The 21,353-nt window shown below is 38.2% G+C and overlaps 2 protein-coding genes across 2 annotated transcripts; one reads left to right on the top strand and one right to left on the bottom strand.

Moving 5' to 3' along the window:
- Window positions 1-562: 562 nt before the first annotated feature.
- LOC141611540 (cysteine proteinase 15A-like) lies at window positions 563-5,910 on the top strand. The gene is made up of 4 exons (XM_074430106.1): window positions 563-1,521; window positions 4,244-4,363; window positions 4,874-5,120; window positions 5,368-5,910. Exons 1-4 carry the CDS (start codon window positions 1,075-1,077, stop codon window positions 5,631-5,633), a joined length of 1,080 nt encoding a protein of 359 aa, XP_074286207.1. The 5' UTR covers window positions 563-1,074; the 3' UTR covers window positions 5,634-5,910.
- A 273-nt stretch (window positions 5,911-6,183) lies between these two features.
- Window positions 6,184-14,415, bottom strand: LOC141611539 (V-type proton ATPase subunit a3-like). The gene is made up of 18 exons (XM_074430105.1): window positions 13,995-14,415; window positions 12,903-12,947; window positions 12,355-12,477; window positions 12,130-12,237; window positions 11,773-11,880; window positions 11,513-11,686; window positions 11,238-11,375; window positions 10,532-10,639; window positions 10,307-10,414; window positions 10,071-10,219; window positions 9,371-9,524; window positions 9,033-9,193; window positions 8,740-8,946; window positions 8,388-8,571; window positions 8,179-8,262; window positions 7,898-8,091; window positions 7,493-7,552; window positions 6,184-6,731 (listed from the first exon to the last, which is right to left on the bottom strand). Exons 1-18 carry the CDS (start codon window positions 14,145-14,147, stop codon window positions 6,527-6,529), a joined length of 2,463 nt encoding a protein of 820 aa, XP_074286206.1. The 5' UTR covers window positions 14,148-14,415; the 3' UTR covers window positions 6,184-6,526.
- Between the last annotated feature and the right edge of the window lie 6,938 nt (window positions 14,416-21,353).

Here is a 21,353-nt window from a genome sequence, read left to right on the forward strand (position 1 = left end):
TATGAGACCGTCTCATTCAATTATTTACCGAGCAAGTTTACTGAGAAACCGTCTCATACTAAATTAAATTAGGTAATTCGATGTAATACACAAAAAACAATGAATTTACCGATCATGTGAGATCGATGTACCACAATAATAATATATTATTACAAGACCGTCTCGAATAAGGTTGAGGGTTTGATGGACTATATAAAGTTAACATAAAACTGATAGTAGATGATCTATTTGTCAAGTATAATATGCTATTGCACAAGTTAAACCTCACAATTGAAAAGAAATCTCACAAATTAAGCAAAAATAACATCAAAGGAACGTCCCAAGAGCCTTACAAGCGACATATATGTTACCTTAAGAATGACCACGATTTTAAGCAACCGATAATGATTGTGTTTTCAACCGTAATTCAAAACCAAGAGTCCATGAAAACGGTAAGAATTGGTGAGGCGCTTGTGTCTGTGTGCTATGGTTGCGGAGAAGTTTGCGTTATATCGAACTGCCATTGTTGGGAAAAACAGGAAACCCTAAACATAGGAGAATATTATGTGATTTGAGGATTTTTTTTTTTTTTTGGAGTTGAAATAAACCAAATTAACGTAACAAAAAATGCGATCAATAACTTAATAATATTTTGATATCTTTTTAATTAAAATTCACAATTTAAGACGATGAGGGAATAAGTGACTACTCATTGAAAGACAGCTCTTCCGTATCTTTTAACGTGTTTTCTATGTAACTTCTATTATTGAACACGAATAAAAAGTCCAAAGCAATTAGAGGAGAAACAATTTTATAACCCGTGTAGCACACGGACACAAAATCTAGTATATGATATATTTGGCCAAAAAGCACTTTTATGTCCAAAAATACTTTAAAAAACTAGGCAAAACACAACTAAACTAATTTGCAAAAACTATATCATCAACACTAAATAAATCAACTTGCCTGCCATAAAACACGTGTCAGTCTCCCATTCGTCCAACCTTCCACCACAAGTCTCAAACTTTCCCACCAGTAATCATTTAATCAATAATCAATCCCACTCCACTCTCAGCTCTCAGCTCTCTTCCCCACATGAAAAACATGTCTTCCTACTTCTCTCTCCTCCTCTTCCTAACCACCTTCATCTCCGCCATCTCCGGCGACTTTTCCGACGAACAGCTGATCGAACAAGTCACCGACTCCGGCGACCTCTCCCCGCACCACCACTTCACACACTTCAAGAAACGTTTCGGCAAAACGTACGCCACCCAAGAGGAGCACGATTACCGGTTCAGTGTGTTCCAGGCTAACTTACGCCAAGCCGAGATTAATCAGAAGCTCGACCCGACTGCGAAACATGGGGTGACCCGGTTCTCGGATTTGAGTCCGGATGAGTTTAGGAAAGAGTATTTGGGGTTGAGTAAGAAGAAGCTTAAGTATCCTGCTCATGCTAATAAAGCGGATATTTTGCCGATTGATAATCTTCCGGTTGATTTTGATTGGAGGGAGAAAGGTGCTGTTACTCCTCCTAAAAATCAGGTAGCTCATCACCACTTTCTTGCTTTCTATTTTGTCTTTTTTAATGTAGTACTTTTCGAAGACGTATTTTTGGATTGAAATGAGCGTAAGGAAGGCCCTCTTTTTTTGGACTTAATTTCAGTTCAGTTTAGCTCAACTCCATTCAGTTCAGCTCAATTCAGTTCAGATCAGATTAGATCAGTTTAGTTTATTTGAACATTACTATTATTATGTTTATTGATATTCTTATTATTATTTTTATATTAATGTATTTACTATTGTTATTATTAATATTATATTATTTTTATATTTATTATATTACTATTATAGTTATTAATAATTAATGTTTTTTGTCAAACACAACCTTTAAAAAAAATATTCTTCCAAACACCACCTTTAAAAAAAAAAGTTTGTAAAACAAAACCTTTAATAAATTTTGTGTTGTCAAACACGACTTTTTGGCCGAAGGACTTAACATTTTGTAAGGGGTAACTTTCAGTCGATGTTTGAGATAGCAAACGACGTCCGTTTGAGGCGTTTTTGGACTCGTTGGAAAGGTGGAAATACAAGCTTTCCAGGGGTTATCAATACGATGGTCAAAGACGGCCTTATGTGGAGTCTATTGCTGTGTAAAGTAAGGCTGGTCGGAGAGATTAGCGAGTGGTCGGGGATTTTTAGTGGGTCTTTTAAAGAGATTATGATGCTTTGTTTGGTTTGAAAATTGGTATGTAGGTAGCGGGGAGTGTAAGGTAGGCCGTAGTTGTGTTGTTTTTTGTAGTTGTTTGTTGTAAGTGCTGGTTTGAGGTGAGTGAATTGACCCACAAAAAAAGAAATCCTACTTTGACATTCTTTTGAATGTTTTTTACCTTCAAATTAACTCCTCTCGAACCACCACTTGTAACCAACAACCACAAAAAACAACACAACTACGGCCTACCTACCTATATACCAATTTTCAGACCAAACAAAGCATCATAACCTCTTTAAAATACCCACTAAAAATCCCCGACCACTAGCTAATCTCTCCGACCAGCCTTACTTTACACAACAATAGACCCCACATAAGGCCACTTTTGACCATCGTGTTGATAACCCATGAAAATCTTGTATTTCCACCTTTCCAACGAGTCCAAGAACACCTCAAACCGACATCGTTTGCTATCCAAACATCGATTGAAAGTTACCCCATTGCAAAATGCTAAGTCCTTCATCAAAAAAGTCGTGTTTGACAACAAATTTATTAAAGGTTGTGTTTTACAAACTTTTTTTTTAAAGGTGGTGTGTGGAAAAAAAAAAAATTTAAAGGTTGGATATGACAAAAAAACCCATAATTAATTCGTATTGTTTATATTATTATATTTATATTTAATACATTTATTATTATTATTATTATCATTATTATTAATATATTTATTATTATTAATATTATTCATAACATATTTATTATTATTATTATATTTAATATTATTATATTAATAAGTTATTATTTAATATTTATTATTTTATTAATATACTCATTATTAATCACATATTTATTATTATTATTATATTTAATATTATTATGTTAATAAGTTATTATATTAGACCTATTATTATTATTATTATTATATTATTTATTTTTTAGTTATTATTATTAATAATGTTATCATTTATATTAGTAATATATTATTATTATTATTACTTTATTTATTATTATATTAATATTTTATTTTTTATATATCTTATTAGATTATTATTATTAGATTATATTAATATATTATTATTATTAATGAATAATATTATAATAATATTTATTATTATTATTGGTATTATTTTTATTATAATATTTATTATTATTATTATTATTGTTAATAATAATAATAATAATATAATCTTTTTATTATTATTTCAGTTCAGATCAGTTCAGTTCAGCTCCATTAAGTTCAGTTCAGTTCAGACAATTTCAGTCCAAAAGAACAGAGCCTAAGTCAAAAGAACCGGGTCTTAGTATAGTTGACTTTTTATTGGTTGAGTTGGAGGGAGTGGCGGAGTCATAAATAAGGGTGAACTAGTAAAGTAGTAAGTAGTAATCCAGTATATCAATTGGTTACTCGTATTTTCCAAGATGTCGATTTGATTGTATGAAAATGTAAAGTTGTCGTCCCACGGTCCCAATCAAATGTAAACAAAAGAATGTGACGGAGAGGTACTTTAATGTTAATCTTATGTTAATTTGTTGTGAGTAAAGATTTTGGGTTTATATTGGGTTGCTTAAGCCAAGTTCTTTTTGGACTTGGTTCGAGTTCAGTTGACTTCAGTTCGATGTTTTATACTAAAAGAACAAGACCTTAGTCGTTCAATTGTTCATTGGTTTATCAGTTGCAGTCTCGGAGGCAGAATTTGAACTCGGAACAGAAGTTTATAAATTTAGGAGTAATTCATAAGGCACAACTTTTGGAAAATACCATCAAATTTTAAACTAATGGACATTGTTTTCATTGTTTAGGAGGTGATTGGCTCCACCATTGCTTGTCACAGTAGTCTCACTTGGTTCACTTTGTTTGTAATTTTGGCAGCTTATATAAATTTAGTGATTCTTTTTGCAAGGGGTTCTACCTCTATATGTTTTGTCAAGATCCGGCACTGGAACTATGATTTGTGTTTTCTAATGGTTTCTTGGGAAGAATGGTTTTTTCAATTCATTTATAGGGTTTATGAACTTAAGTTTGAAATGGGAGATGTCATTTGACAATGTAAATATCAGGGAGGGTGTGGATCATGCTGGAGTTTTAGCGCGACTGGAGGCTTGGAAGGCGCACATTTTCTAGCGACGGGTAAACTTGAGAGCCTGAGCGAGCAACAACTTCTGGATTGTGATCGTGAGGTGCGCTCTTTCTTTTGTTATGAATTTACGCTTCTTAACAACAATCACACTTCTAACGAAGGCCCTATATGTACAATTTTACTTTAGTATGCTCATCTACTCGAGGTAATCATATGTTGATCATGTCTTCCTATGACATGTAATTAAGCTGACGGTTGAGTTGTCTATATTTTGGTATCTGCCATTTTCATGTCTTCCTTGGCAAGGCCTGCAACGACTTTTCTTTTCACGTGGGCAAAAGGGTGTTCATTTCATGAGTGTGTGGATGTTTTCACTAAGCTCTGGGCTATGTTTCTCAGACACAGTGTGTCGTAGTGCCTAGTGCCTGACACGACTATTTTCTGAAAAAGTCCATGCCTCTGGATAACATAAAGTGTGGTTAGTAACGGAAAGAGTGTCCAAAGCTTAACATAGATCAGGACCTTGTGATACAACCAATGAGCTACTTTCCTTCATGCATAAAGCAAAGCCTGTCGAGATTTAAAAAATGGTGTGAACTGTTATTTGCAGTGTGATCCAGAGGGGGAACCAGATGACTGTGATGCTGGTTGCGCAGGTGGTCTAATGAACAATGCTTATGAATACCTTCTTAAAGCTGGCGGATTAATGAGAGAGGACGATTACCCATACACTGCTTGGGATGGCACCTGCAAATTTGACAAGACTAAAATTGCTGCTAGAATTGCTAATTACAGTGTTGTTCCTGCTGATGAAGATCAAATGGCTGCAAATCTCGTCAAATATGGTCCTCTCCCTGGTATGTAAAATCTGCCCCTCCGTTGTCTATTCATCATTCCAGGAAAATACACACATACTTGAGTAACGATTGTACTATCTTCGGTTCAAGAATATTATAGAATATAGCAAAATGACTCTAAATTCTCCATGCTTTTTATATGGTGAAGTAGCAGTGACACTAGTTGGATTATTGGTCATGCAGAAACAGTATCTATGTGATTTTCACGTGTAATGCTGTTGTAATAACGGGATCATGTGAAATGCAGTGGGTATCAATGCACGCTATATGTCAAGCTATATTAGCGGAGTTTCCTGCCCACAATATTGCTCGGATGATTTGGAACATGGGGTGCTTATTGTTGGATATGGCTCGTCTGGATATTCCCCCAATCGAAGGCAAAACAAGCCGTATTGGATCATCAAGAACTCGTGGGGCAAAAACTGGGGAGATGATGGATACTACAAACTTTGCAGAGGCTATAACCTGTGTGGCATCAACAACTTGGTCTCCACAGTTGCTGCTGTCAAATAATTTCAGAACTTCAGCAGACTATCTTGAGGCTGGTGATCACTTGCTCACTCCGCCGACTTTTGTGCAAATGTAATACAAGTGTGCTTGAAGACTTGGAAGTGTATGAGGAGTATGCTTTAGCATTATCAACACCATATTATTGTGCAAGTTATATTATTTGAATCTTTGGAGGGGTGATGATTCCTTTCTGTAAGACAAATTGTACAAACAATAATAATCATGTATTTCTCACTGTTCCAAAGCCAAGAATAAGAGATGAGCGTTTTAATTGGGCAAATTGCCACTTGGGATTTATTAGTCTGTGAACCGTGTAAATATCCCGTGGTTCCTCCATGTCTTCGTGCACTAGTGCCCTCTTAAAACTACCTTATGGCCATCTCACATTGCGGGACGATCCGTTTTTAGTTTATGTGCAACAATTTGAGTACTTTTATAGAAGAAGCCTCTCTAACTATGATTTTACACAAATAATTACTGTGCAATAATTTAAGTTTTTGAGTAATAACACGAGCAAATACACACCTAAATGTTCGGCTGCAAAATGTCAACATGAAAAAAAAAGGTACCATAATATTATACCAAACCCTAAAACAGGGGAAAATGAAATTTGATGGAATGTTTTATTTTATTTTTGTACAAGAATAAACGTGAAACATTAAATAATTTATGGTACATGGCCTTAAACCCACTCAGAAGGCCGATTATTGATTTTCTCAAAATACAAATAAACAATTGGAAGGGCTGCTTTCTCTCCAGTCTCCACTGTGTATCTCGAAAAGTTCCTCAAAAAGGTGTTTCAGTCATCCTTGTATAAGGAAACTAGAAAAAACAAGCGAGTCGTAAATCCACAACTCGCCAACAATAATAAAGATATGATTTGTTCGGGAATTCCATCACTCTTCTTCGTCGGTAACAAAAGAGAAGGAAAAGGGTAAAAATTTGTAACCATCTCCCAAGTAAAACTTGTTCTGGAATTCCACCCAATGAAGACGTAATGCATGCAGGAAAGCGCTCAAAGTTTCCATAACCAGCAAAACACCAACCGTAGCGAAGATGAAGACGATTATGCCCACAATAAGAATAACTACATTGTTGTACCTGAATCAAGCAGAGCAATAAGAATTTTTAGGTGCATTATATATGACCTATTGAATTAGCACTATGAGAAAAAGGGTAGAAGAGACCACGCATGTGAAGCATCTTTAATGAATGCAATGCAATACACAAATTTGGGTAAAATTGGCCTGCTGTAAAACAGCATGAGAACTGAAGATTCAAGTTTTCAGGATGAGTTTGGAGGATGTTGAAGGTTGAAAATTCAACCCGAAATTTGTAATCTCACCATGTCCGACTACAGGATGGCCTCAAAATGTGACTTGATGACTAAGGAACATCGTGAACCCAACAATCCCAAATGACACAGCATAGAATTTTTCACATATCACCAGCATTAAGCAACATCATGTTTGGCATATTGATTACTGGTCAGCTAAAATGCTTAAAAACCAGCTAAAGATTAATAAGCATAAACAAGAACAATATCGTCTATATGTCTCAAAGGTTTCAGTCTATGGCAGGGGTAACAGAACTCGTCTACACAGCCTTACCCCCGGTGTTGAATTCACTAGAACAATGTTTCCACGTGACACATAATGAATATTGTGCATCGATAATTGCATAGGTGAATTGAACTACAACAAAATATAGTCCTTTTCCTTTCAACTTAATGAGTCTTTGACTCCGTCGAAATATGGAAAGAAAAAAAAAACACAAAACACGCAAACCTCAACAAGTCAGAGCCAAAACTGAACCCAACAAGCACTGCAATGAAAAAGGAAAAGACAAGTGTTTTAACATACCCCCATGCTAGCATCAGAACCTTTTCGTAAAATACAGAAGACAATTCTGAGTGAGCCAAGCTGCAATAAAAAATTCAGAATAATTATAATTTTGCTTACAAGAAAACCATGTTTGAGTTATGACTTACTGAGTTTATGATTTCAGAAATAGTAAAGGGAATCCACTTATCATTATGTTACATTTTTTAATCTTGGGACTTATTTTCTCCATCGTGCATTAATTCTCTCAAATATCCAATAGTGATATAGTTAAGTATCTTGTAGCTAGCAACCTCGTGTTAAAGCTTTATATTCATAATAGTTGCTATCGCCAGCAGAAGACCCAAAAAGATAGTGCTGCAGAATTCTGCCGTTATATGCAAAAGATAAGAATAAAAAAAAGCGACAAAAGCAAAGGGCAGGTACCTCAATGCCCATAAACGAAGATATGAAGCAGTGTTTGAAACTGCTCCAAGCACAAATTCAATAGTATGAATGAGCTGATGAACCAGCACTTCACTAAATTCGAATTCCTCATGCCCACCATGAGAACCATGATTTGCTTCCACTTGAAGGCTTTCTTCACCTTGAAGTGGAATGTATGTCTCGCCTTGGTGCCTCTGCAATAAAGCAAATTCAACACTGAGTAAAGTAGGTACACTTCATGAAATTAACAAACTGAGGAAACAAATGTATAAGAAACATACACTTTGGTGCTGGTGTTTTAGAATAAAAGGCTTCGGAAGCAGCATCCATGGTACAGACACAAGGGCTAGTAACAACAGAACCATCTGCCATACCAAAACATAGAAAGAGCCGTTAAATCATGTTGCTCAATGATTAACACATTAATTATTACTCTATCTCATATGCAAAGAGTAGATCCCATTTAATAACAAGGGGAAAATGGTCAGACCTGAGCTGTCTTTTGGCCAGCAAAGAGCTGGTTTTCACCAAGCTCGTCAGTAGGACTCAAGAACATGTAGATCATGATGTGATATAGATCAGCTTTAGAGCCAGTGCACCACTTCATAATTATAAGTGCGGAAAGGTAGCCAAACAAACCGTTTAAGAAAATCATCTGAGGGATAAATTGAAAGCTGCAGCAATAAAACACAGCTATAAGAGAGTGGTAATAAAAAGGGAGAAAATTATATTTGACTGAAACTCACAGGATGACTACCATCAGCAGCTCTGGAAAAAAACTGCCCATGATTATCACTTATCATGATTAAAAATTTGGAGCACATGGTTATTCTAATACATACCATATATCTACCCAACTTCTGAAGAACTTGGCGTTAAAAAAACTCATGATGATCCCAAGATTCATTTGAGCAACCCCAAGGAGGATTGACATCTTCATCTTTAAAGAGTTGAGAAAAGGCAACTCACTTCGAGAACCATGCCATACAGGATCTATACCAAAAGGGTATGCATCCCTTACTTTAATCAATCCATCTGTAGTTGCATCCCTGCAATGAGTTAAACTGATTAACAAACATGACAACACTAAACTAAAGAACCGCTGTATGTAAAAAGCCAAAGATATTGTCCATACTTGCAGGAAAGATCACGGCATGCATATGCTGACTGACCAAATAATGAAAATGGGACTGAGAAAAATTCATTATAGATTAAGCCAGTGTAAATTGAGAATATTGCCATCATCAAAATGACATATCGGCCACCAAACATCATCTCCATGATATCTCCCAGTTTCTGTATCAAAAAGAAAAACATCCAGTCAGGTATAAGCCTAAACTTAATTTTTAAATGCCCAAAAAATAATGACTACCATGGCTCCTTTAAGGACTAAGATCACTTGAATTTTATAACCCCATCACCCCAAATTGGAATGCACAATGACGCTAAATTTAACTGGAAAGAAATAACTACCTGACTACCGAGCTTTTTCTCCCGGAGTACCAGAAATAATGTTGCAAGTAATATGCATATGCCATGTCCCCAATCACCAAACATGACCGCAAACAGAAATGGGAAAGTGATGACGGTAAATACAGTTGGATTTGCTTCTTGATACTTGGCAATCCTGCAAGTGTGAAAAAGAAATTTAGAAATGATGCATTTAAAAAAAAATATCACAAAAATTCTCAGTGGCTGTTATAACTTCTAAGAAGATAGATTGATAGCAAAAACTAACGATAGAATTTGGGCAAGAAAGATTTTACTAATTTGGGTAAATAGATTTTATAAAAGTCTACTGTTAGGGAAAGCGATAAAAGAAGTCTCAACTCTCAATTCACATGACAGCCTCCCAAAAAATAGTGATCTAAAGCCAAAACCCACACTTAACATGCATTACATCCTTACCTAAAGGCAAATGAGGCAAAGTGTACATGATCATACTGTTCACCTTGCTCAAACTACTGGGATTCACCAGTCCCCACTCATCAATATTCACAATACTGAAAAAATTGTTCGGTCATAATCTCAGATTTACAGTATTAAAGCAGCAGAGAAATTTGATGAGGGCCAGTTCATATGTTTAAGGTTATACATGTCACAAATCTCCATCAACTACAAAAAAAAAGTTGCATCCATAGAGAAGTACATCACAACATCATAGATGACTCACCCATATGCATCAACAATCTCCTGAAAAGCAGTAGTAAATTTGTTTGTCCTGAAATATGTTGGCGGAGACTCCCTTGTCTGCAGAACCTGAAATATGGCTTCAACTTGAGAGTTTGATTCAAAAGTTGCCCTGTGCAATGCATCCTGGACCTGCATAGAAAACCACAATTGTCAGAACCTAAGAAATAGCATATCTATGACATAAAAATCATAGTTAGTTAACAATGGCAATTGTACCTCTGTAGTTGCAAAAACCGGTGACCACCCTTCTGCTACAAGACATTTCTTTGTGACATCCATGCTAAGCATGTTTAGTGTGTGGTAAATAGATTTCTCCCTCCTCACCTTCAAATAAGCAATCAAATAAAATTAGACCATTCAATACAAACATAATTAAGGTAACAAATGCAGCACATTCAATGTTTCTATTTCAAAACATATAAGAAATGAAGTTCAGCATACCATAAGGTTCCATGGCTCAAACTGATCACCAATAGTCTGCAGCAAATTGCCCCGATGCAGAAGACCAGCATCAATTGTACTTTTGAGCTCTGAGATTCTTCCAGATACCTGAAATCAACATTTTCACAATTTATGCAGTAAGAAACAAACAAACAGAGATCTCACGTAAGAGCGTGTAACATAGAAATAGAATATCATTACACATATTAACAAAGAATCATGCTACAAGGAGTATGTTGTTCTTATTTCTTCATTCTCTCTCCTTTTCCTAGGCATGCAATCATTGTATTAAATAGCAGAATCGGTCGCAAATAGCAGTTGCGTACTTGACAAGGTGGCGACTGGCGAGACAAGGTAGCGAGTCAAATGTTGCAGTTTTAGGGTTTGCTTTTTTACTGTCATTATATAAATAATATCAGCCTAACATTGGCTTTATTAGACTTGCCTCAGCCATGTACCGATCAAATATCGGTTGTATAGGCAAAAATATATGTTGTTTTTGGCAGCCTTTATGTATAAGAAAACATTGGCGTAGAAAGTTGAAAATCATTTACATAAAGGTCGATGCATCCCACAGTGGTCAATATTCGATGCCACGTGTGCAAACTGCAAAGCATACCTTTGTCGACATTTGAGCTTGTTTGCCAAAATTCACAGCGTAATGAAATGAAAATGATGACTAAATTCGAACGCGTAAAAAGCATACCTCTTTCAACATTTGAGCTTGTTTGCCGACTTCCTCACTAAAAGGATATCGGTTGGCTCCAAACGCCTCACATATCTTTAGAATCTTATTTTTAGCCTTTTCTCCTGAATAAAATATAACAAACACGTTTTTTTCAACCTGAACAAAGGCGAGCCAAATGTCAGAAATGAAGAATTTATGACAACAATTATGAGATAACATAGGGCAAGAAAGGTAAACTGTTGGCAGTTGTAGGCAATAATCAGGCAGAGAATATAAAGGATATCAATCTCTACCTTCTCTCCAGAAGCAGGATCAACAACAGGATGCTCTACAATGGTCTGCCTTACGTAGACATTTCCCCTTGTAGCACGAAATAAAATCCTCTCAAAAGCCATAGACTTTTGCCTCGGAACGAGGCCAGTACAGAACCCCAGCTGTACTGTTTTGGATGCATCCACTGATTTTTCCTGAAAGTTAGTCCATGGTAAGGATGATTTAAAGGCAGCAAAATCACTTAGGAATAGAGAATCACAAAGACTACTAATCAATATACCTGGTCCAGAAGTAGAGGAGTGTCTAGGCCCTCTTCAACATGCCCTGATTCTACTTCTCTCTGCTGAGCTGCTGCATTTCTTTGAGCTGAATCAAAGAACTCTCCAGACTGGATAAATGGAAAAAAAAGTCGGGGCTCAATTTCATTGAATTAAAGAATAGATCATAGAAAAATAAGGTGAAGCTCTGAAATAAAGAACCTATACTGCAATTTGAACACTACAAGAGAGCACTCGTGAGTTGTGAAGCAAGAAAGAAATCATGATTATTAAAAACTATAGCTTTTTGTATTCTATTCCATCTAATACTGCGAAATTAGGATGTGACTTCAACACTTAAAACGAGACCAAATAGGCACCTTCTGGATGACAAGTTTATACTCAGCAAGTTCATTATAAGTACGCTGCAGCTTCTCATGGTTTGCATTCATCTCAGTAAGCTCAGCTTCAAGCTCGACAAGTTTTGCCTGTATAACAGAAAATGCACTTACTTGAGCAAAAACCAGAAACAGTGTGCACGCACATTCCCAAATAAAGGCATAAAATAAGTGAGTTGCAAAAAAGGAAAGGAAATGTCTGTATACCTCCAAGTCATCCACTTTGATATCTCCTCGAGTGAAAGAATTTGGTGGGATTGAAATCCCGGCATTTGACATTTGTTCCTTTAAGTACCGTAATCTACGTGCCATCTCTCCACATTTTTTAATCTTCAAAGAGAAATATAAACTATAAAGCTTAGCGAATTAGCAGGCAAATATTGAGTTTAGAGTGTCCGGTAAGTCGACAACAAATGGCATTTAAAAGAAGGCATTCAAAACTGTGTTAAATTTTTAGATTTTAAATTTTGTTCACTAAAAAAAAAAGTTCCATCGTCAAACAAATGGGTTAAACATAGGTAAGCAAGAAAACATGAGACATGGAGAGGACACTGGGAACATAAACGGCACAGAGGGCATTCAACGGGGTAAGAAAATTACAATAATTTTTAAAAACTGCTGCTATTGCTATATATTCAACGGGCAGATGCATCATAAAACTGTAATAAATGCTCTAATATCAACAAAAATGTCAAATTCAAAAATCACATGGAAGGGACGTAAAAGAGAACAGCCCTAAACAAATTTAAACATACCTGATTCGCATAAGTTCGCTGGAACGGGCTCTTTTCAGCATTCAACTGAACAAAAAAAATGACAGAGTTGACTTAAGTTAATAACTGTTTCCATCAAAATAAGAAGTCTACAAACAGTAAAGAATTATGAAGTTTGTATCTGGACAGCGTAGCTGAAAGAACTACAGACATCTCTGGGTAGAATTTTACGAGAATCATGAGAGAACCATTAGAACAAAGCCATCGAATGAACGTATACAAAACTGTACACAAACTGCATAATAGTGATAATACATGATTTAGATCTATATTAAAGCATATATGTTTATAGGAGAAATACAAGTGTCTCCACATAGTCAGCAACATAAACCTCAGACTAGATAGTACCACAGACATGTTCAAGACATTTGTATCAAATCAAGTTGACACTGAATAACTTCGGTTATCCAGATAATAATTCCTTCACACTCCATAATTGCTAATACAACTTCTCTCTAAAAAATTACTCCTTGATTCCTTGAACTGCGAAGCGCCACACAATGCTCCAACATAAAACATAATCAAAACACCTAGCCGGTACTATTACGAATGCATTGAATTGCTACAAACAACAAAAAATGCAGCATGCTCTAAAATTCCAGCACAACTCTAAGCGATTTGTAGCAAAATGTAATCACAATCATCAAGTTGATCACTTGACAAAACAAAAATACAATTCCACAAATTATTTCAAGCGCCCCTCAGTCAAATAAGTCCACATCAGAAACCTCAATTATCACAGCAAAACCTATATTATCATTACGAAACCTCAATTATCACAAAGAAACCTCGATTAACACAATAAGAATACTCATCACAAACAAAAAAAAAGTCAAATCATCAACAAAACAAAGTAACCTCAATCATCACAAAATAAAAAGTCAAATCATCAATGAAACGAAGTAAAACAACTTAAATTCAAATGAATTCAATTCAAAAACTTAATCAATTGAGCAATCACAACTCATAATCACAATCAAAAAGTGATCAAACAATGCATAAACACGCATAATTAAAGTCAAAACACAAAAACAAAAAAATTCGGAAGATTAAGAAAAGTAAGAAAAATTATACATCTTTAAATTGGATGAGACCGAGGTCACCGAGATGAGAGACGGTAAGACGAGAAGATTCGAGAGGGATGATGAGTTGAACCAATTGCATTGGTTCAGACCGCATAAGATCCATTGGCGGACAACAGCCACCACCACCACCTCGTCTCGCCATTGTTGTGCTCGATTTTTCTCTCTCTTCAAATTATTGTTGTGTTTTTGTTGTTTTGATGGCGATCGAGATACAGTGAGAAATTACGTGGTTTGTTTTATCTGGGGTTGGATACTTTGTGTTTGTGTGATCCACCACGTTGTGGCAGATAGAGAAGACTTGATTGCGTTTAATTAATCACTTGATTAAATTAGATTAATTATTAATTGTTAGAGTAGGAATAGTTCTTCTAGTGATCTAGTCTCGCCCTAATACATTTTTCCACCCTTTCAGGATTGCTAGTGTTGTAGAAACCCCTATTTGTATTCGGATCCTTCACTGTTTATAGTATGAGGAAATTAAATTGTTTTGCTTAAATACGGTTAAAACCCAGATTAACAAAACGATGTTCTAAATTATTTATCGTAGGAAGCAAGTTGCTAAGTTGCCCATTGATGACGACGAAGTCATTCAATGCAGACTTGTAAGAAATTAATTCCGCCATTTCCCAATTGGTAACGCTCTTTGCTCTAACTACATCCACCTCAAATATGATGCTACGTGGCGCAATAATCTTCGTGCCTCTGTTGGATGGGTTGCTTGGAATTGTCGTGGATCCGTGGTCAAATCTAGGTTCTATTCATTATGGGCTAGGGATGCTTTTCAAGCCAAAGCATATGCCTTAAAGATGGTCATGTATGACTCCAAAAACAAAGGCTTTCTCCATATTCATGCTTCCTTGGATTGTCTCAGTCTCGTCCATCAAGTTATTGGTATCGTTCAGGTGGACCATAATGCTAAAGTTATTATTAACGATACCTATAGGCTCATTAATAGCTGTCATTGTTTTTCGATCAGTTATTGTCCTAGATACTTAAATAAGATAACTCATACTATAGCAAAGAAAGATATGTTGTAAGCTTTATATCCTTACGGTAAAAAACCAAAAAAAAAATTATTTACCAAAAATTGTACATGTCATCATTTCTGCTAAAAAAAAATTAAGACTAGTTGTTGTCTTAGACATCAACAAAGTAATGTGAAAAAATTTCTAAACACATGCGTAAGGTACGAGAGCACTATCAAAAGACAGCAGGCAGCAACCCTCATCCCCTATTCATTTCACTAACTTAAAAAAATCCTTCCAACCCTGGGAATCGAGGAAACCCCAATTTATACTCTAATTTAACCCAAATCACTCGAGACCGTCTCTTTCTACCACAATCTAAGGTAATCTGTAACAACCCCTTCTTACTCAACCAAGGTAATCGGGAGATGTCACCATCTCGGTTTCCCGAGGCAGTGAATCGGAGCTACAGTTAAGTAACACTTTAAATAAGTACATGTTTAGTGAATTACAGACGAATAAATGAATAACAAGCGTGGTCTATACATTATACAAATCAACTACTATTATATCGTCTATCATCTAACTGAGCGACTCGACTCCAAGGCCCAAAGCTCGTCCCATCTCCCACGTGATACCAAGACTAAACCTCTGCACAAACTGCTCCCTATATGATCGGAAATATCATATGGATCAACAGAGCCCACCCCGGAAATAGGTGACAATTTAAAAACAACCAACATACGTCAGTTTCGATAATATAAATACGTAAGCATGACACAAATGTATAAGTATGCAATATGACATAGAATGCATGAGACACGATGCTACATCCACGATAATGCACCACTACCTCATCGATACCAGGGACACACCCACGGTACCATAACCAGTGACGGTATCGCAGCACCACCTACTAAACAGTCGGACAACCGTCCGTAAAATAGGTACTAGGGACACACCCGTGGTACCGAGTCCGGGCGCTAACCGAACCCCTGTTAGGCGTCGTGACACCACACGAGCCTCTCCATAACTCAAGCCATTAATGTGCATATCCTCTTGGAGTGGGTGATAGTGGGGTTTGTCGCACTCCCCCAATCAACAAATTTACTCAACTAATGTAGTAGGGTAGTCGAGGTCGAACCACAAGGAGATCAAGGTCGAGTACTAGTTTGTCTCAAATTACGAGTTCGCTACGCGAATCAAGAATAAGATTGATATTAAGCTAAATAACTAAATTATCAACTAACTTAGACAACTAAAGTAATAAAGCAAGTAATAGAAATAATAATTGTCTAAATAATAAAGTAAGGCCTAGGGTTCGATTTCACCACCAACATGTTCAACTACTATATCATAAATTCGTCAATTAGTTGTCAAGGAAATGTGTTAAGGGGAAACGCCTCTAATTCGCCAAACACCTCCCTCCCGGGTTCGTGTTTGGACACTAGCAACCCCGACCTACCTCCCTTCCGGGTTCGTAAGTCGAACTCTCTTATCCTAAGTTAAGGTCAATAAGCCCACGTTATCTTCCCGGTCATCCCACTCCCTCTCCTAAAGGTCGATTTCAAACCTAAAATTAAAGGCACCCTTCCTCGGTTCTCCCTCTCGGGTACAATCTAGGTCGACAACTAGTCCAAATGAGGTGGTCTCACTCCCAACCTAATTGGTTCTCACCAATGATCAAGGGTCAAAAGTCAATCACCAACAACAAATAAGACAATAACAAGTCAAATCCTCCAATATAAATCTTCCCTAACCAACACTCCCCAACAACTAATTAAAATGGAATTTAATCAAGTAACTTACACATGTCGTAGTTAAATCGAATCCTAGTGAGAATTTTACTCACTAATCATATTTAATCTAACATAAGACACATAAATAAGTACTCTAAACATGGTATTAAACAAAATAAAGTGGTAAAGATTGAAACTTTAACTAACCTAATGACTAAACATGAATTCATTAACACTAAACATGTTCAGACTAATAAAGACTAAAACTTTGACTATTTAAACATGATTAAACTAACTAAACATAACAATAATGAAAAGTGCAATAAGTAAGAGAATGGAGAGAAATTTATACCGAATTTGTAATTAAATGGAAATGAGATGATAAATCTTCACACAAAAGTTGTAAATTGAGAAACTAGAGAAGATCTAAACTAAAAGAAATAAGGTTTTGATAATTTTTTGGACAAAAACAAGCTACCCTAAACTAATCTACCCGTCCTCCTTCGTTTGTTGTCTACTGCCAACCGAAAACAACAACAATGAAGATTCTCCACACTTCTGCCGCTTCCTTGTTTCAAATAGTGAGCCCTATCAAAATTAGGTATGAAAAGTCTAAAATGTCATTACTAATGTTATCCAAATCTTGTCCTTAGTAACCTAGCAGCCCACTTGGAAATAGAAACGGCCGAAATGACGAATAAGATGCAGCCCAACAAGTAAGACAACTCAAATGCAATATTTCTTGGCCTCGTATGATTTAATTTGCTTCTCAATGCTCCGATTGGTTCATTCAGTACTCGCTCCATTTGGTACCTATAATTACAAACAAAAAAACGAGAGTAATACCAAATCTCGACAAATAATATAAAATGACATTTACTAAACTAATCAAATAAAATTCTATATATATATAAGACTAAAATGGGTCGATAAAGTTAACTCGAGTTATTAATTTCGTTCAAATAAGAGATAAAATGTGGGTCAAAAATACGTACAATATAACGTGTCATCAAATCTCCCCACACTTATCTCTTACTCGTCCTCGAGTAAGTACAAAAATAGACTAAGGACCCATATTGTAAATATTAAGAAAATAGTGAAAATGATTTATTATCAAATCCGAATCGGGTTTAGCTACACCCGTAGCCCTTTCAACTTACAATTTGACACTTATGAGAGGAAGTGTCCTATTGCAAGGTGTGACGATCCGCACACTTGAACCCTTAGATTTATTTACGCTTATGTAATTTCATTTCCCTTGTACATTTGTAGTAAGTATTTTCTTAGTAGTTTTAGAATAGGTTTCCATAAATAGGTATATCGCTATTCTGAACTAAACTTGTAAAATCAATGTTTCCTGCTACCAGGATGTAATAATCAAATTTCCCTCTTTAGGGAGTACTAGTGAATGAAAATCTACTTCCTACCTTGTGCCTTCGTATTGCTTGTTGTTGCTTTGTTGTGAACGATTCTTAGCCTTCACTTTACTAACAAGCAGTGTTTGTGGGATCGACACTAGGATCCCGACTCACACCCCGAGACCCGAGTATCGTGCTAGTGGGCGATCCCTCACTAGTACGAAGATCCTTGTCGCTTGCATCTTGCCTTGAGACGGGCAAAGGTGCGCGCCACGGTCCGGCAAAAGTAGCGGACCGTGACATTTGGTATCAGAGGCCGCATTTGTTCATCGATATCGAGAAAATGGGCGAAAAGATCGAGGACCGAGTGGATGCCTTAGAGGACGCAATCGACGTCAAGCTTCCCAAACTCGAGGACATCGTTATGCGGATGGCTGCGAGCCTCGAGGAGTTGCAAAAGACGGTTTGTGACCTTGAGACGAAGGTGGACGGGATGGATACCCGCATCCAAGCGATCAGTGGTGCGATCCCCGACGATCGGGAGGAAGATATCAATCATCTGCATCGAAAGGTCGAGATGTTAGAGAACACTTGCGCCACGCTCGTGAAAGCGGTGGCCAATGACGGGAAATCTGTGGGGAGCCATAAGGTGAAGGCACCTCCACCTCGTGCCTACGATGGGGCGAGGGATTCGAAAGCGGTGGATAACTTTATCTTCGATATGGAGCAATACTTCCGAGTAAGTGGGCTCGACGAAGACGCGGAAGTTGTCACGGCAAGCATGTATCTAGTCGACGATGCCAAGATGTGGTGGAGGGCTAGGTACAAGGAAATCGATGCGGGCACGATTACGGTGACATCGTGGGCCGACTTCAAGAGGATCTTGAAGGATCACTTCTACCCCGAGAACACGGAGTTTCTTGCTCGGAAGAAGTTGAAGGAAATCAAGCACACCAAATCAATCCGGAATATGTGAGGAAATTCTCGGCTGCATGCTCGAGATTACCGAAATGTCCGAGACGGACAAGACATTCGAATTCATTGATGGGTTGAAGAGGTGGGCACAACAGAGGTCATGAGGCGTAATCCCAAAACTCTGTCTTCGGCCATATCAGCTGCGGAACGCCTGCTCGACTTTCACGGGGAGCGAGAGGCACCAAGAGTGGTGGCACCAACGGGGAATGTTGGTACGTCACAAAGTGGGTATAATGGACAAAGGCCACAAAACAGCGCCATTTCAGTTGGGAACAGTCGGTTCCGCTCGCAAGGAAGTCAAGCCCAATCGGTGAGCACTACAAACTCGCCCTCAAGCTCGTCTTCGAAGGCGGAAAACTCTACTGCTTCCACAACGAAGAGACCGTTCGCGTGTTTTGTGTGCAAGGGTCCTCACAAGATGGCCGATTGTCCGAACCAAGCGGAGTTCAATGCCATGTTCAAGAAGATGCCGAAAGGGGCTCAAGAACGTCTTGATGGGGCGTTGGCCGACTATCACCAAGAGTGTAACGAAGACTCGAGTGATGGTGAAGACCAACCACGGATGGGCTCACTTCAAAGGATTAGCGCGATGGGGAAGTACGAAGATTCCTCCGCCAAGAAATCCAACGGGCTAATGTACGTGGACTTGATGGTGAATGGGAAGAAAGCACGAGCCTTGATCAACTCGGGCGCCTCCCACAACTTTGTTACGAAAGAGAAAGCTGATCGGTTGGGGCTAGTTCTGCGGGATGCTAACAGCTGCCTAAAGCCGGTCAATGGGAAAGTGAGACGCGTCCAAGGAGTAGCTAAGAAGGTCGCGGTCCAAGTGGGTGAGTGGGCGGGGAGCTCGACTTCACCACCGTTCATTGGATGACTTCAAGTTAGTACTCGGGATGCGCTTCTTTCGAAAGCATTGGTGGTATTGAAACCGAGTGACGGATCGATGCTACTTGGGGTCTATCGTAGTGAAGACGATAGACAAATGACGAAGACAAGGGGCAAAGCGCGAATTTCGGCTATGAGGGTGATACCGACGCCGAAACAAGGGGTGCGACCTTGGAGAATGCCTAAAGGTTCGGTGGAGCCGAGGGCGAACAAGACCCAGGCTAACTACGATGCTAAGTGGCCTGGGGGACGAAAGAAGAGTCTACCCCCTCATCGAGGAGTAAACAATGAGGGCCGAGATTCCCAAATAAGTAGGCCTCGTACCATCAGGGGGCCGCGTCGATGTGCTGAATCGACGTCCTAGTTTGCGGGTCAGTCGACCCAAGAGATAAGGCCTCGTACCATCAGGGGGCCGCGTCGATGTGCTGAATCGACGTCCTGGTTTGTGGGTCAGTCGACCCAAGAAAGAAGGCCTCGTACCATCAGGGGGCCGCGCCGAAATGCTGATTCGGCGTTTTGAAGATCTCATATTCCCTTGAATGCAGGTGCTGAAGTGACGAGAGACAAGACGAAAGTCCGTTGGGGCCAGTACTTGAAGGAATCCCGAGAGAGGACTTTTCAAGCAGCGGCAAAGTGGACTTTCCCGAGAGACAAGGAGCACGTGGTGGATTTGGAGAACATGATGTTCGGCAGCTTCTATGTCAAGGAACTCCAGCCTATCCTTGAAGGGACGAAGAGGCCAGTCATTGTTTGGGACGAAGCGAACATTCAAGCCGAGTTGTACAAGCCAATCCCCAACACTGCGTGGACAGTCAGAGCTCACCGAGGATGTCTCACTGAAGCACCATTCAAGATTTTTTGTGTTGCCGAGGGCGGCAACAGATTAGGTGGGGGAGAGTGTGACGATCCGCACACTTGAACTCTTAGATTTATTTACGCTTATGTAATTTCATTTCCCTTGTACATTTGTAATAAGTATTTTCTTAGTAGTTTTAGAATAGGTTTCCATAAATAGGTATATCGCTATTCTGAACTAAACTTGTAAAATCAATGTTTCCTGCTACCAGGATGTAATAATCAAATTTCCCTCTTTAGGGAGTACTAGTGAATGAAAATCTACTTCCTACCTTGTGCCTTCGTATTGCTTGTTGTTGCTTTGTTGTGAACGACTCTTAGCCTTCACTTTACTAACAAGCCGTGTTTGTGGGATCGACACTAGGATCCCGACTCACACCCCGAGACCCGAGTATCGTGCTAGTGGGCGATCCCTCACTAGTACGAAGATCCTTGTCGCTTGCATCTTGCCTTGAGACGGGCAAAGGTGCGCGCCACGGTCCGGCAAAAGTAGCGGACCGTGACACAAGGCAAGTAAGGTCTTGCTACAAAATCGTGATACATCCAAACAAGTAAGAACACAAATGAAAAT

Source organism: Silene latifolia, chromosome 11 (genome assembly GCF_048544455.1).
Source record: "Silene latifolia isolate original U9 population chromosome 11, ASM4854445v1, whole genome shotgun sequence".
NCBI lineage: Eukaryota > Viridiplantae > Streptophyta > Magnoliopsida > Caryophyllales > Caryophyllaceae > Silene > Silene latifolia.